At 52.8% G+C, this 13090-nt stretch overlaps 1 protein-coding gene across 19 annotated transcripts in view; it reads left to right on the top strand.

Annotated features, from left to right (window-relative positions):
- AMOTL1 (angiomotin like 1) overlaps positions 1-12769 on the top strand; it is a 160180-nt gene extending 147411 nt beyond the window's left edge. For all 19 annotated transcript variants that reach the window (XM_047747337.1, XM_047747336.1, XM_047747339.1 and 16 more), the window contains 4 exons: positions 1515-1640; positions 2254-2480; positions 5242-5466; positions 7211-12769. In XM_047747337.1, the coding sequence (XP_047603293.1) occupies positions 1515-1640; positions 2254-2480; positions 5242-5466; positions 7211-7317 (685 nt within the window). In that variant the 3' untranslated portion in view covers positions 7318-12769. The remainder of the gene's footprint in view (positions 1-1514; positions 1641-2253; positions 2481-5241; positions 5467-7210) is intronic.
- Positions 12770-13090: the final 321 nt, after the last annotated feature.

Genomic DNA, 13090 nt, shown 5'->3' with positions numbered 1-13090 from the left:
ACGCAAAAATACAGCAAAAACCTCCACCACCTCTTCCAAAGTGCTCTTTTGGCTGTCTGTGTGTTTAAAGTGTTTGCTTCTTTTCTATGTTAGTTGGCCTTGTGCTTTATTTTCAGCTGCATTTCACACAAATACACTCTCACATGCGCCCACTTTGTTGGTTTATTTTATCTTCTTGCCTTTTGCTGAGGCCTTCTTCATAAAGACACAGGAAGTGGGGCGCCTGCCTTCAGCTCAGGTCATGATCCCAGGGTCCTGCAGTCACACCCCGCATCAGGCTCCCTGCTTAGCAGGGAGTCAGCATCTCCCTCGGCCCCTCCCCCTGCTCGTGCTCTCTCTCTCTCTCTCTCTCTCTCTCAAATGAATAAATAAAGTATTTTTTAAAAAGACACAGAAAGCTCTAGCAGTGCAGTGTGATGGCTCAGGGCATGGACTGAAATATCTGGATTTGAATCTGCCCCACCTTCGCTAACTGGGTGTTCTCACAAAGTCGCCTAGCCTATTTATTCATCGGTACAATGAGGATAATAAGGCCAACTACCCAGGTTGCTGTGAGGACTGTGTGAGAGGCCCTGTGTAGCGTGTCTTACCTCATCCCTGGCATAAAGGAAAAGCTCATTTGTTGATAGCTGTCATTAGAGAGATGAAAGAAGGAGTTCTCTTTGCTATTCTTGAGTGTTCTAGAAAAACGCTATTAAGATTTTAAATATGATTGCAGCATTGGAATATGAAGTTCAAGAGATGTGAGATCTTTGGCTAGACCATTTTTCAATTTGGCATTCACTGGTCCGAGATACTAGGGCACCTTGGAATTTGAGATACACCTAGATCACTTAGATGGCACCGTTATCTTCTTTTTACCAGTCATCATTAACTAGGAGTGATTAAATTGTCTAAAGCAGGAGAGGAATAGTTAGCTTCTAGTAGACACTTGCTTCCAGCCACCCTGTACTATGTCTGCCACTCCCTCCACTTCAGCTCCTGGACTTTCCAGGGACAGCTGTGTGTCTCCATCTCTCTGCCCCACCACCCGGGATGGCTGTCACACAGGGGCTCATGAAGCTGGCCTTAAGCTAGCCTGCAGGCTCAAGGGAAGATTTTGCCTGAGCCTCGCTGTCTGAGAGGCCCAGTGTGTGTTTCCAAGTATTTGCCGAGTCTCCGTTTCACTGTAAAATACTGGAATTGCTGCTAGGTGGGTGAGAAATCGAAATAGAATGTTGACTCTGATTGAGAAAGGATAAGTATGGAGGACAAGCATGAAGACACAAGTACAATGACAACAGCTTCCCTCTGTCGTAGGGGGTATAGTAGGGGTCCCACAGGAGAGCAGGGAATTTTGATCTTTGGATTTCATTTTGTTTTCCCCAGACACTGTCTTCATTCTGTCAAGTCTAGGGGGAGAGCTGGCCAGGATTTCGGAGAGGGAGAGGGGTTGAAGAGATACTGTCTTGTGGTGCCCTCACATACCTCCCTAGGAGGATACGCGTCATTGTCTGTGTGTCCTGTGTTCCCAGGGACACCACGATCATCAACCACTCGAGGAATGGCAGCTACGGAGAGAGCTCGCTTGAGGCCCACATCTGGCAGGACGAGGAGGAGGTGGCACAGGCCACCAGGAGGTGTCAGGACATGGAGTACACGTAAGGGACCGCCATGTGCTCGTGGCCACTCTCCTCAAGTCCCCCACGGGGCCCACCAGTCCCTCCCTGCTCTGAACAGCTGATGGGCTCAGCCACATACCCCCAAGTCAGGAAGGAAACCCAAGTGCTTTCTGATTCTCATTTTGAGCCATCAGGGGGATGAAAACCTCCTTTCCCAGGAAACCCATCTGTCTTGTATTTCTCTGTTCTCAGAAAATGGGGGCATTGACCTCTGTGGAAAGCCAGACCTGTGTGAGGCTTCAGAGTGGTTGAGTTTCCTGACTGCCCCTCTGGCCCCCATCCCCAGGGACCCAAGATCCTCTGAGTTGGTCCATGAGCACACCGTAGTTCAGGAGGTCCCTGCCGGGAGGCTGCAACCATTCTGCACATATGTCCTTGGGGTCCCAGGAGAGGCCAGAGAAGGTGTGACCTTCTGATCTGCTACAGAAGTTCTGTTTTGTATAATTTGCGGATTGTAAATGTTTGAGGACTGCACCTAACTCTTCCTCTGAATTACAATTCAAGTCCCTGGGGCAGCCCAAGAGAAATGGTTCAGGTTTTTCTAGCCAAATAGCTTCTGTTTATGGCCATTTGGTTTTGTCTTGTTACATAGTATTAAGAATCTCCATGCCAAAATCATAGAGAAGGATGCCATGATTAAGGTCCTTCAGCAGCGGTCCCGTAAAGACGCCGGGAAGACAGACTCCTCCAGCCTGCGTCCCGCCCGCTCCGTCCCGTCCATTGCTGCGGCCACGGGGACCCACTCCCGCCAGACCTCGCTTACCAGCAGCCAGCTGGCCGAGGAGAAGAAGGAGGAGAAGCCCTGGAAGGGGAGCATAGGTGAGCCCCATGCCTCCTTCAGGCCAGGATCTGAAAAGCAAGAGCTACACAGATGTGGAGAGGCGAGCCCACCTGGTCGGAAACCCTGGTGGAAAGGGTTCTGACCCTTTGGCGGTCCCTGGCTCTGCCATTCATGAGATGCAGAAATGTCAGAGTATCTCCGGGTCTGTTGACCCATCTGTGGATGGGGAGGATAATCGGTCATGCTTTAGTTGTAGAAATTAGACAAGATACATGGAAGCAAAGCTAGACTACAAGAGTAGCTACCAGCCTTGGGTTGATTCACGTCACAGTCATTGTCATTATTGCTCAAAGTTGAAGTAACCCTCACAGCAGAAAATGGGAAAAGCCCAGAGAGGTCAGGCTCTGGACTTGGCTGCACTTTCGCATCTGTGTCTGGAAAAGCAAGGTCCTGCTTTCTGCCGTGTGGCTGAGCGGAGGGCGAAACGAGAGAATGGGGAGAAAGTGCTTTGGAAGCCGTGCTGTCAAGCATAAGGGGTGGTCATTTTTGTTGGGTGGGTTGCAGAGGCGAGCTCTGCTGATGGGGTCTTCCTCAGCCTCAATGGGTTTGCTGGGTGCGGGCAGCCCTGCTGAGGGGGCCGCCCGAGTCTGGAGCGGAAGCAGGCAGCGCGCCGGGACACTCGTCTTGCTCGCTCTTCCCCTGAGCTCCAGTGGCTCCCAGGCTCTGGCCCTTCTTTGATGCCTTTCCCTGGGTCAGAGTGTGTTTTGTTTATCTGTGGAGCCGAGAGCCAGTCTTCCTCCGCACAGAACCCCAGAGGAGCCTGGCTGCTTTGTGCCAAAGGGGAGAAGGGCTTCCAGAGTGGACCGGCCAGTGTTGGGCGATCAAAGGCGCGCGGCCAGAGTCTCTGTTTGCCGTCCCTTCGCAGGTCCCTTCAGCAGCGTCTGCCCACCACGGGAATGCACTTCAAAGAGGACGTGTGCGGATGGCAGCTGGGATCATCAGAGACCCTCCCAAGGGCCCGTAGCTCCATCCTCTGGTTAGAGAGCCCGGGGACTAGTGCTCAGGCCGGTCTGGTAGAGGAGTGGGAAGTGTGCTGGGCCATGATGGGTCACTCCTTGCTGCAGGTGGTGTGCGACGTCCAGCCAGGCAGGATGTTCCACCGCTGTCTGGGTCTGTCCCTGCTAGCATTTGGCATGTCTGAAGCAGGCCCGGGAGACCGAGGACCCGTCCACAGGAAGGGTTGCTGTGTTCTCTGCGCTGGTGTTCCTCCTCATGATTGTGACTGTTCACGCGTCACAAAAAACCAAAGGGGACTCCCCGAGGGGCTGAGCGGAGGGACACATTCGCAGTTCCCAAACTGTCTCCACTGCCTCTTGCTTCCTGGGCTCTGGAAGGAGGGAGGGGTGACCGTGTATACGTCCTAGATGGCCCGGGGCTCCCCGGTGGGCTGACTGGCTGGTGACCTCATTCCACCACAGCATCCTTGTCAGGCCGTGGAGGTTCGACAGGCAGGGTGTGGGGATCCAGGAGCACGGGCTGGACTTGGCATCGGGCACAGACGCGTCTGAATCCCATTTCTGTGGCTTCTTAGCTGTGAGAGGTTCATTTCTCTGCATTCTCATTACCTTTGCTGTAAAACAGAAGATAAGGACAGGACCTGTGTCAGAGGAGCATTATAAAGTAGAAAGTGAGCTGGTGTGTGAGAAGCAGGTCGCCGAAGACCCTTGTTCCTCGCAGTGCAGTGCAAGGACCCCCAGATCACCTGGGAGCTCCTTAAAGAAGCGGAGTCCCAGGCCCCACCCACGGAGTCACACGGCACTTGAACAGCGTGTCCAAGAAATGGATACGCAGTTACACGTGACGGCCCTGCTTGTGAATGGGCACCTTGAAATCACCCTGGCCAGGGTCCTCTCTGGATGGCTGGCTCGTTAAGCAAACAGATACTCGATTGTGCTTACTGCCACCGTTTCTGGAGGCTAGTGTTCTGGGATGCTGGCGCTTTCCGGCATGCATGCCCTGTGTCACTCTTCAGAAATACAAATGTTGTTTTCCTGGCCAGCACATCCCCTTTCCACCCCAGCGCCTGCCTGGGGCAGCAGGGAGGAGGAGCAGGGCTCAGTGACCCTGTCCAGAAGGCCAGCTGGCTCCTTGCTTCCTGGGGGCCGTGGCTCGCCGCTGCAAGGGATCTGCTTTGGGGAATAATGAGCACAACTCGGTGTTGCCCTGACCGCGAAGAGTGTATGTATTTGAACCCGGGTGTGTGGGAGACCCTCCATGACCGAGAGTGGCGTGGTCTTCTGGGCTGCTCTCAAGGCCCCTGGGCTCCATGTCTCAGATCCAGGAAGCCTTCCGTGTTTCTTCAGCACACACGTGCTGCCCAAGGCTAGCCCTCCCTGGGCTGTCGGATAGCCTCGTCTCCAGAAAGCCCGGCAGGATGCCCCCTCCCCTCGACACGGGCTGTGAGGCCTCTTCTACTACCCTGGGCATGATTTTATCCTACTGTTCTCCATAATTCATCATTACCAGCTTACTTAAGAACTACTCTTCCAAAACAAACAAACGAAAAACCCAGGGAGTTTTAGAGAGGGGGCTAGGTCTTTCTTTCCTTTCCTTTTTTTTTTTTTTTTTTTTAAGTCCCTCAGTGCTTGTCCTCTTATCAGGCTTATGATAAGTGTTTATAAAGGACATGGTAAATGAATCAACGAATGAAGCTGTCCTCAGTCTAGAAGGAAATGAAACTTTTGTTTGTTTGTGTTTCTTTCGAGATTGGCATTAACATAGCTATCCTTGTGTCCTCAGGGTTGCTGCTAGGGAAGGACCACCATGAACACGCCTCCCCCGCCCTGGCCAGCAGTGCCCACGCAAAGACGGGCAGCAAGGACAGCAGCACCCAGACCGACAAGAGCACTGAGCTCTTCTGGCCCAGCATGGCCTCCCTGCCCACCCGTGGCCGGCTGAGCGTGACCCCTTCCAACAGCCCCATCCTGAAACACCCGGGGGCCAAAGGGACTGCAGAGAAACCGGGTATGGCTTCTTCCCTCCCTTTACTCTGAGAAAACCCAGAGAACTCTGGCCAGAGAGGGAGCCTTTGGTTGGGACCGAGGGGGGAAGGGTACCAGGAATGCCAATCAGCTCTCACTTCATGGGGTTCTTTATTTATTTATTTTATTTTTTTAAATGACTATTTATTTGTCAGAGAGGGAGAGAAAGAGCATAAGCAGGGGGAGTAGCAGCCAAAGGGAGAGGAAGAAGCAGGCTCCCGGGAGCTTGGTGTGGGACTCGATCCCAGGACCCTAGGGTCATGACCTGAGCTGAAGGCAGCTGCTTAATGGATTGAGCCACCCAGGCATCCCCATGGGGGTTCTTCATAATTATGCTTACCCTGATGTACTTTATTCTTACGGGAACAAAATATGTATAGACACTTCTGTTTGCCTTTTAAACGAGTATACAACTTGAAGGTACCCTTTTAACGGATGCTTTGTAGTAAACCCTTCCCCAGGGGGGTGAGAATCGACCCGCTGCGGGGTGTTAGGGAATGAGAAGCCCCCCCAGCCTGTGTGGGAACTAGTGCCAGGCACCAGGCACTTCAGAGGTACTTGGTACACAGATACTGCCTTCGAGGGGTTCACCCTTCAGGGATCCGGGTTTAGGGGCGCCCTCCCGACTGAGGGGGAAGGCAGACTTGACTGCAGGGAAGGTAGACTTCTGGCACAACCCTCAGGCCAGCAAAAATGAGGGGCTTTAAAATATTTAGGAGAAGACAGCCTGGGTGCGGTGGGCTTGCCATGAGTCCAGAAGCGTCCGGGGAAAGACCAGATGTGCCTTTGGGTTAATCTGAGTTGTGGGATAGCCCTCTCGAGTTCTTTGGAGGAGTGGGGCTCTCGGGGGCGTAAATTAACCATTTCCTCCAAGGGGCTACTTAAGTTTCAGCCGTGAAAGTAGACAGGGAAACACAGCATTGTCATTTTTTGAACATTTAATTCTTTCTTTTTCTTTGAAGATTTTATTTATGGGGCATCTGGGTGGTTCAGTCAGTTAAGCATCTCCCTTCAGCTCAGGTCATGATCCCAGGGTCCAGGGATTGAGCCCCCCATTGGGCTCCCTGCTCAGTGGGGAGCCTGCTTCTCCATCTTCCTCTGGCCCTCCCATATGTGCTCTCTCTCTCTCTCTCTCTCTCTTTCTCTGTCAAATAAATAAAATCCTAAAAAATATTTTAAAAGTACAGATTATTTTATCAGAGAGTGAGCTAGTGCATGCACAAGCAGGGGGAGCAGCAGAGGGAGAGGGAGAAGCAGACTTTCCGCTGAGCAGAAAGCCAGATGTGGGGCTTGATCCCAGGACCCTGGGATTGTGACCTGAGCCACAACCCAACTGAGCAACCCAGGTGTCCCTTGAACGTTTAATTCTTGAGACACACTTTTCCAAGGCAAGGAACACGTGAAAAGGACGTGGCTTGTAGGCACAGGACTGGATGGTTTTGCAGAGAAGGAGAGTGGCTGCAAGGGGCTCCTCACACACATCCCTAGGGCCCTCTTCACACACTTACCTTCCCCATCACCACCTGGTTCTGTTATTCCTGTCTGAATCCCAGGGCCCATCATTTCGCTCTTCTTCTCGGTGGGGTGGGGGTGGGGCAGGTTCTGCAGCCTCCCCTGCTGAGGCTGGTGGTGAGCACTGGGGTTGGAAGTGGTTCCCTGGGAAGAGAGCCCATCGGCCCCGTGCTCCTTTGTGGGATGGGTTGCTGATGTCCCCTTCTGTTTGGCAGAGAACCCTCTGGGCCACGGGAAGTCCCCTGACCACAAAGGCCGCGTCAGCAGCTTGCTCCACAAGCCCGAGTTCCCTGATGGGGAGATGATGGAGGTTCTCATCTAACGTCGGCGTCCTGCTCCTTCTTGGAGGGGCTCTTGACAAATGAGGAGCGCGGCCGAGAGGCAGAAGAAAGATTGAGAAAGTCGTGGATGGAAAATCAGGAAGGATGTGAACTGACGAAGATCTTAAATTAGTAAGAACGCTTTTTATAAACATTTAAAAAGAAAATCAGGAGACCTACATGACTAAAGAAAGACGAGAATGCTATGGATTCGTGTCACTTACGGTGGAGGAGAAGACGCATGTAGGTTTGGAAACCCAAGACGTCGCAGGAAGTGTGATTCTCACTGTGTAGAAAATGTATCTCTTGGGGAGGGTCTGTGTACACCTGCCCTCTGGCTATAAACACATAAACCTGAACGTGGATCTTCCTTGAAATACCCGCCCCCCCCCCTTCTCCTTGCCTCTTAGCATGTTTGTTTTGGGATTATTATTATTTTTTTTTTAAGAAGAACCTCCTAGAAACTCCGAGAGCCTGTCTCGGCGTCCTGTTGTGTCACCTGTGCCGTCAGGGTTTCCTGTGAATGTGTGTGGGGTTGGCAGTGAGAAGCCGTGTCCGCGTGATGGACACTTAGAAGGAGGTTCTCACTCAACTCCCTGCTTGGTTTGGATTTTGAGGAGACGGTGGGGCTTCTTAGATTTTCCGGATTCAGCAGGAAAAACCTGAAGCAGGAAGGGAGCGTTCTGATCTTGGTGCTCAAACTCCCTAACTGCTCTGTTTCATCTCTTCCTCTGCTTCATTCTTTCATTTTATTCTTCTTTGCTTTCACTTCCTTTCCTTGTTACCACAACACAGCAGGATTCCTCAGGTCTGGGATTTGTTAAAGCAGAATCAGATCTCTGCTATGTAGTGACCAGTGGGACAGAGCCGTGTGCTGGGGGCCTGGCTGCCTCCTCCCCCTTGGAGTCATGGGGCTCAGTGTGACGGGGAACGAGGTAAGTGTCGGTGAGGCGGAAGATGCCATGGTCACTGTGACGTCCTGCGTTCAGATCGTGGCCCTGGCTCTTCTGTCTCACATCTTGCACAGAGCTCTGTCCTTCTGCCCCGTTCCTCTGTTGGGCTAAAGGGACTTTCAGGACTGCCCTCCAGGAAATGAATGACACTTGGGACAGCTTGCATGACTTCCTAGAGTCCGAGCCTGTTCACCTCGCTCCCCACTCCCTTGCACTCCTCTGATTGCCGTGGACGCCCATGTAGATCTCCATGTTAGCATGTCAGTGTTTCTGTGCCATGAACTGGCTTTGTGACCTAATGGGCCAGTATATGTATAGTCACAGGTTGTGAGGATTCGGTGTGGGGCAAGTTGACCAATGTAGGACAGAGCATCATGTCGAAGAGCCAGGAGTGAAGGGGGTCGGGGGCCCCTGACTCCTCAGACACTGGCTTTCTTTACGAATCTGAGAGGTGCTGGATCAGGGGAGAGGAGACGCTAATCAGGCTGGCAGACGTTCTTGGGGATACTTTCCTCTCTCCAGGTCAGCTGGACCCTTCTGATCCCAAGCCCTTTCCTAAAGGGAAAAAAAAGGACCTGGGTTGAGACTTTCTCAAGTCCCACCTATGTGGAGCCCTGGACACAACACTTCTCCGGGAATTTTGCTTAGGAGGCTTATTTAGAGTTGGTCTTTGGGGTGTAAGGAGGGTAGAGCTGTAGCCTCCCCAGGTGGAGGGAGGACTGCAGCGTAAACCAGAGAGGGGAGGAAGACAGCCGTGGCCTTGGCCAGAGCAGGCATGGCGTGACCGTGAGCAGGACTGCCTCTTCCCAAGCCCTGCTCTGTGGGGTGCTGAGCTCTGTGCTGTCTTGGCCTCCTCTGCTCCCATCAGGCCCAGGAAGCTGCAGTGGTTCTGGGAGCCAGGCCGCCTGCCTTGTGCTGGGGCTGTGTGAGTGTGGACAGTTGTGGGGATGGGGTGGGGAGACCCCAGTCTCTGCTCCCCATCACTTTTTACAGGTGGTGAGGTTTAGGCGATGGTGACTCTTTCTCTTAAGGATGTTTTGACTCCTTAATTAATATCGTGAATGGACCAGGGATGAATGCAAGTGTCTAGAGGTAGGAGGGCAAGTCTCCTCAGCCAGGCCCCACGGCCCACACCCGGGCCACCTCAAACACAGGCTGTCTCTCCTAGAAGTGGGTAAAAGTGGGAGCCACAGCCTGGTGTTCCCTAAGCCTTGTCTCTCTGCTCCAGCACACCCTTTGGCTCCAGGCCTGGGGGCCGGCCTTGGTCCCTTCTTCAGCTTTGCTGTGATCGTCAGGACTCTTTTTTTCTTCTGACTTGCTAAGACTCTCCCGTAAGAAAAGCTGTTTCTAGCTTTCAGATGTGTTCTTTTCTGGGAGATCTCCTGCCACGCCAGCCCCCTCCCCCGATGCTTTTCATGTTCGCAGCTTTCTCGAAGCCTTGTTTGCCCATAGGAGCAAGGGGTCACAAACACTGAGCACCTGCTCTGCGTTCTGGGCCCTTTACAATCCTTTATCTCGTTTGATTTGCAGAAAAAGAACTACCAGTTGGTTCTGGCTGTAGGCAAGCAGGGTGGTAAGCACCTTTTCATGAGTCCTCGAGCCATCTGGAGAGTAAGGGCTGCTTTAGCCTTATTTCACTTAGGAGGAAACGGGGGCCCAGGGAGGTTCAGTCCCTCCCCAAAGGCTCACGGCAGTGGCATCTAAACCAAGGGCCTGGGAAGAGGGGAGCTGTGCCCCCATCACAGGCTGGACTGCCACCGACACAGGTCACAGCCATCTTTCACACCACGTCTCAGCCAGCTCTGGCCCTGTCTGTGATGTGTGCAGAGCGCACGCGCATGCACACACACACGCACATAGCTGCCACACCTCTCGGGAACTAAGGAGGGGGACTTGAGCCCAGAACTCCTAGAACTGCCCATAAACACGAGGTACAGATGGAAGTCTCTGTGTTCCATCATACGCAGGGCCACAAAATCCCCCGAAAAAAAACCCCTGTGCATTGCCCAGAGGCCTTGATGGCAGGATTCTGTGGTGTCTACGGACCACCCAAGTCCCGTCTTGGTGTGAAGGGTAAAGGCTTTGCTTCATGTGAAGACCTGCCAGGGACAGTCGGCTTCCTTCCGGAATGGGTCGCCTGGCAGTTTCCGCGTGTTGACCGGGGTATCATAAGGAAGGGATCCACTGGCTTCCGGAAGCTCATTGCAAAGCATGCGCAGAAACTTGTCTTAGCCTTTTCTTCTCCTGGCTTCTCTGTGGCCTGCCAAAGGCCGGTGGCGAGTGCCCGCGTGCAGTTGGGCCCCTTCCAGGCAGGCCTGCAGGACAGGGCTGCCTCATCCCTCACAGGGCATTGGCTGGAGCGCACAGAGCAGTGGGGCCCTTCTCTCTTCCATCCTGTGGGGCCAGCTCTTGGGAGCACATCCTGGGTTTGACCGCACATAAAGGGCTGGGGTCCGATAGCCAGATAGCAGCTCTTTATGAATTCTGATCTTGGAACAGAGACCGCAGGGGTCTGTCGCTCAGGGGAGAGGCTGTCACGATGGCTGCTGCAGACGAGCTGGCCATCACTCCCCTTCTCCCCCGGGGTCGCCCTCATCCCCCTGTGTTCTCCTGATGCCACAGGCTGATGAGAAAACAAACCAGGTCCCCGGCAGCCTCGTGAGTCGCAGAGACGTCAGGGAAGGCCACGTTCCCAGGAGGCAGTGAAGAATGGATCGGGGTTTTAAAAGGTTTCGAGGCAGGGAGCTCCACCCATTTTCCAAAACCAAAGTCCTGCTGCCGTCTGCCCTGGAGTTCGGGGAGTGTGCTGTGAGCTGCGGGTAAATTTGCCCTCCTGAGCAAAGGGTCCTGTGGCCATGGTGAGTGGGAGCCCGTGGGTATCCTTAACCCGTAAGGCCGTCCCATAGCCAGAGGGCATCCAGCCCGCCGCTGGCTTCGCCCGAGGCAGCCCCAGCAGATGCTTTATAAATGTGGCTTTTCTTCTCTTCTTTCTGCTAATTGATCGATGTGTTTAAAATGTCTTCCTCCAATGTGAGGACTGTTTAATCAGCTTGCCGCTGAGGTCTGGCTTCACGGGGAGATGGGTGGAGTCATTAAGAAGCTTCCAGAAGCTGACAATTGGGAACATGTAAAAGGTCAGCATTTCAGTAAATGGATTTCTTCTGGAACGAAGAAGCAAGTTTTTCCTCTCTTCCCTTTAAGTAGGATATCCTTTTCTTGTTTAGTAATTTAATGATTTGTAAAGACGTGTGTGTATGTCCGTGCATACGTTTGAGACATGACCGCAAGGTTGTGCATTGGGTTTCCTTGCTTAATATCCGGAATATCCAAGTATTTCATCTCACCCCTTAAACGGTGACCCTTTGGGAGACTCTGTGCTGATGGCTGTCCCCAGGAGAAACAGTTTGCCCATGCCTCTGTGAGAATGTCCTCTGGAGCCTGGCACGTTCCTTTGATTATCCTTACCGATGAGAAATCTTCCTCCTTTGAGGATGGATCTAAGTTTGGAAATCATCCCAGTTGAACAAATAACGGTGGGTGATGAAGGTCATACCGTATTACCTTTCAAAAAAGAAAAATCCTGAAAATATTCCTTGGAATCAGTCTTTGGACTCGTAGAGCCTCTCAAAGTGACCCCTTCCAAGGAGGACAATAGTCATCAGTACATGTAATTTCTAGTGGGTTCGCTTTTGAAAATCTCTTCTCTTGCCATGCCTTGTATGTGTTCGCCTCTCTGCATACACGCAGGCGGGGGCCATAGTCCTTAGTGGAGCCCTCCAGCAGGAGCTCCGTAAAGCCTTGTAATATTTAAGCGCATGTTCTTGTCGTGTACTGCGATGACCAAGGTGTAGCTTTGTCATAAAAGTGCTTCTTCACAGAATTAAAATACTCTTCTCAATACCATGAGGTACATTCACCGCGTTTTCTCGTATCAGCTCTCAAAGCGCCAATGCCCGGTGGTGTGTGTACGTGTGACTTTGCCTTGGAATCTGGTCGCGTAGAGACACTTGCAAGGATTTATTACAAAACAGAGTGTAAGCAAGTTTGTCTGCGGTGGTGTTCTTGGAATGAAGGTGTTTTCCCCCTGCTGTGGGGGGACCGTGGCAGCACCTCCCCCACGGGGCCCTTAACAGGATTGGCATGAGTGCCTGTGAACCCAGGGCAGGGGCAGGCACAGGCAGTGACCTCAGCCAACTCTCGGACAGCCGTCGGGCACCCGTGCTCCCCACCCACAGTGTGTCGTCGCCGTGATTGGGGGCAGCGTGCTGTGTTCCCTCTCATGGACTCTGGCATGACCTTTCGGCATCTTCGTCCCATAGAAGGGGTGTCTGCAGAGCTGCACGGCCACGTAGGTCTCTGTACCGAGTTGGGGGGTGACGTCCAAGAACGCAGAGTGCCCCCCACGGCCAATGTGGTTTCTGTTGGTCAGCCAAAGATTTTCCTATTCTTTGCTGCTTAAACCTGTGCCTTAATATTGTATATAATAAAGGGATAAAATGGCTCTTCTCTCATGCTTGCTCCTTTCTTTCCCCCAAAATGTACATGCTTGTTGAGTTTAATGTCCTCTCGTGGCTTGGAAGCAGCCTCTCTCGCCGCTCAGCTTCTAGAGGCATCCAGTGTCCCCCACCCCCTCCCCAGACCTCCTGCTTCCATCAACACCCGGTCTTGATTCTCAGAAGGAAATGAGTCATCCAGACCCCTGGAGCTTGCCGCCTGCCCACTCCCAACTCCTGCAGACAGATAAGGAAAGGGTAGATGCAGGAAGGCTGGACCCGGGAGAGGTGCTACTTTGATTGCATCAGAGCGTCCTCTGCTTCGGTTC

The sequence above is a fragment of the Lutra lutra genome, chromosome 10 (genome assembly GCF_902655055.1).
Source record: "Lutra lutra chromosome 10, mLutLut1.2, whole genome shotgun sequence".
NCBI classification, from domain to species: Eukaryota; Metazoa; Chordata; class Mammalia; order Carnivora; family Mustelidae; genus Lutra; species Lutra lutra.
This window is presented reverse-complemented; position numbering and strand designations above follow the sequence as displayed.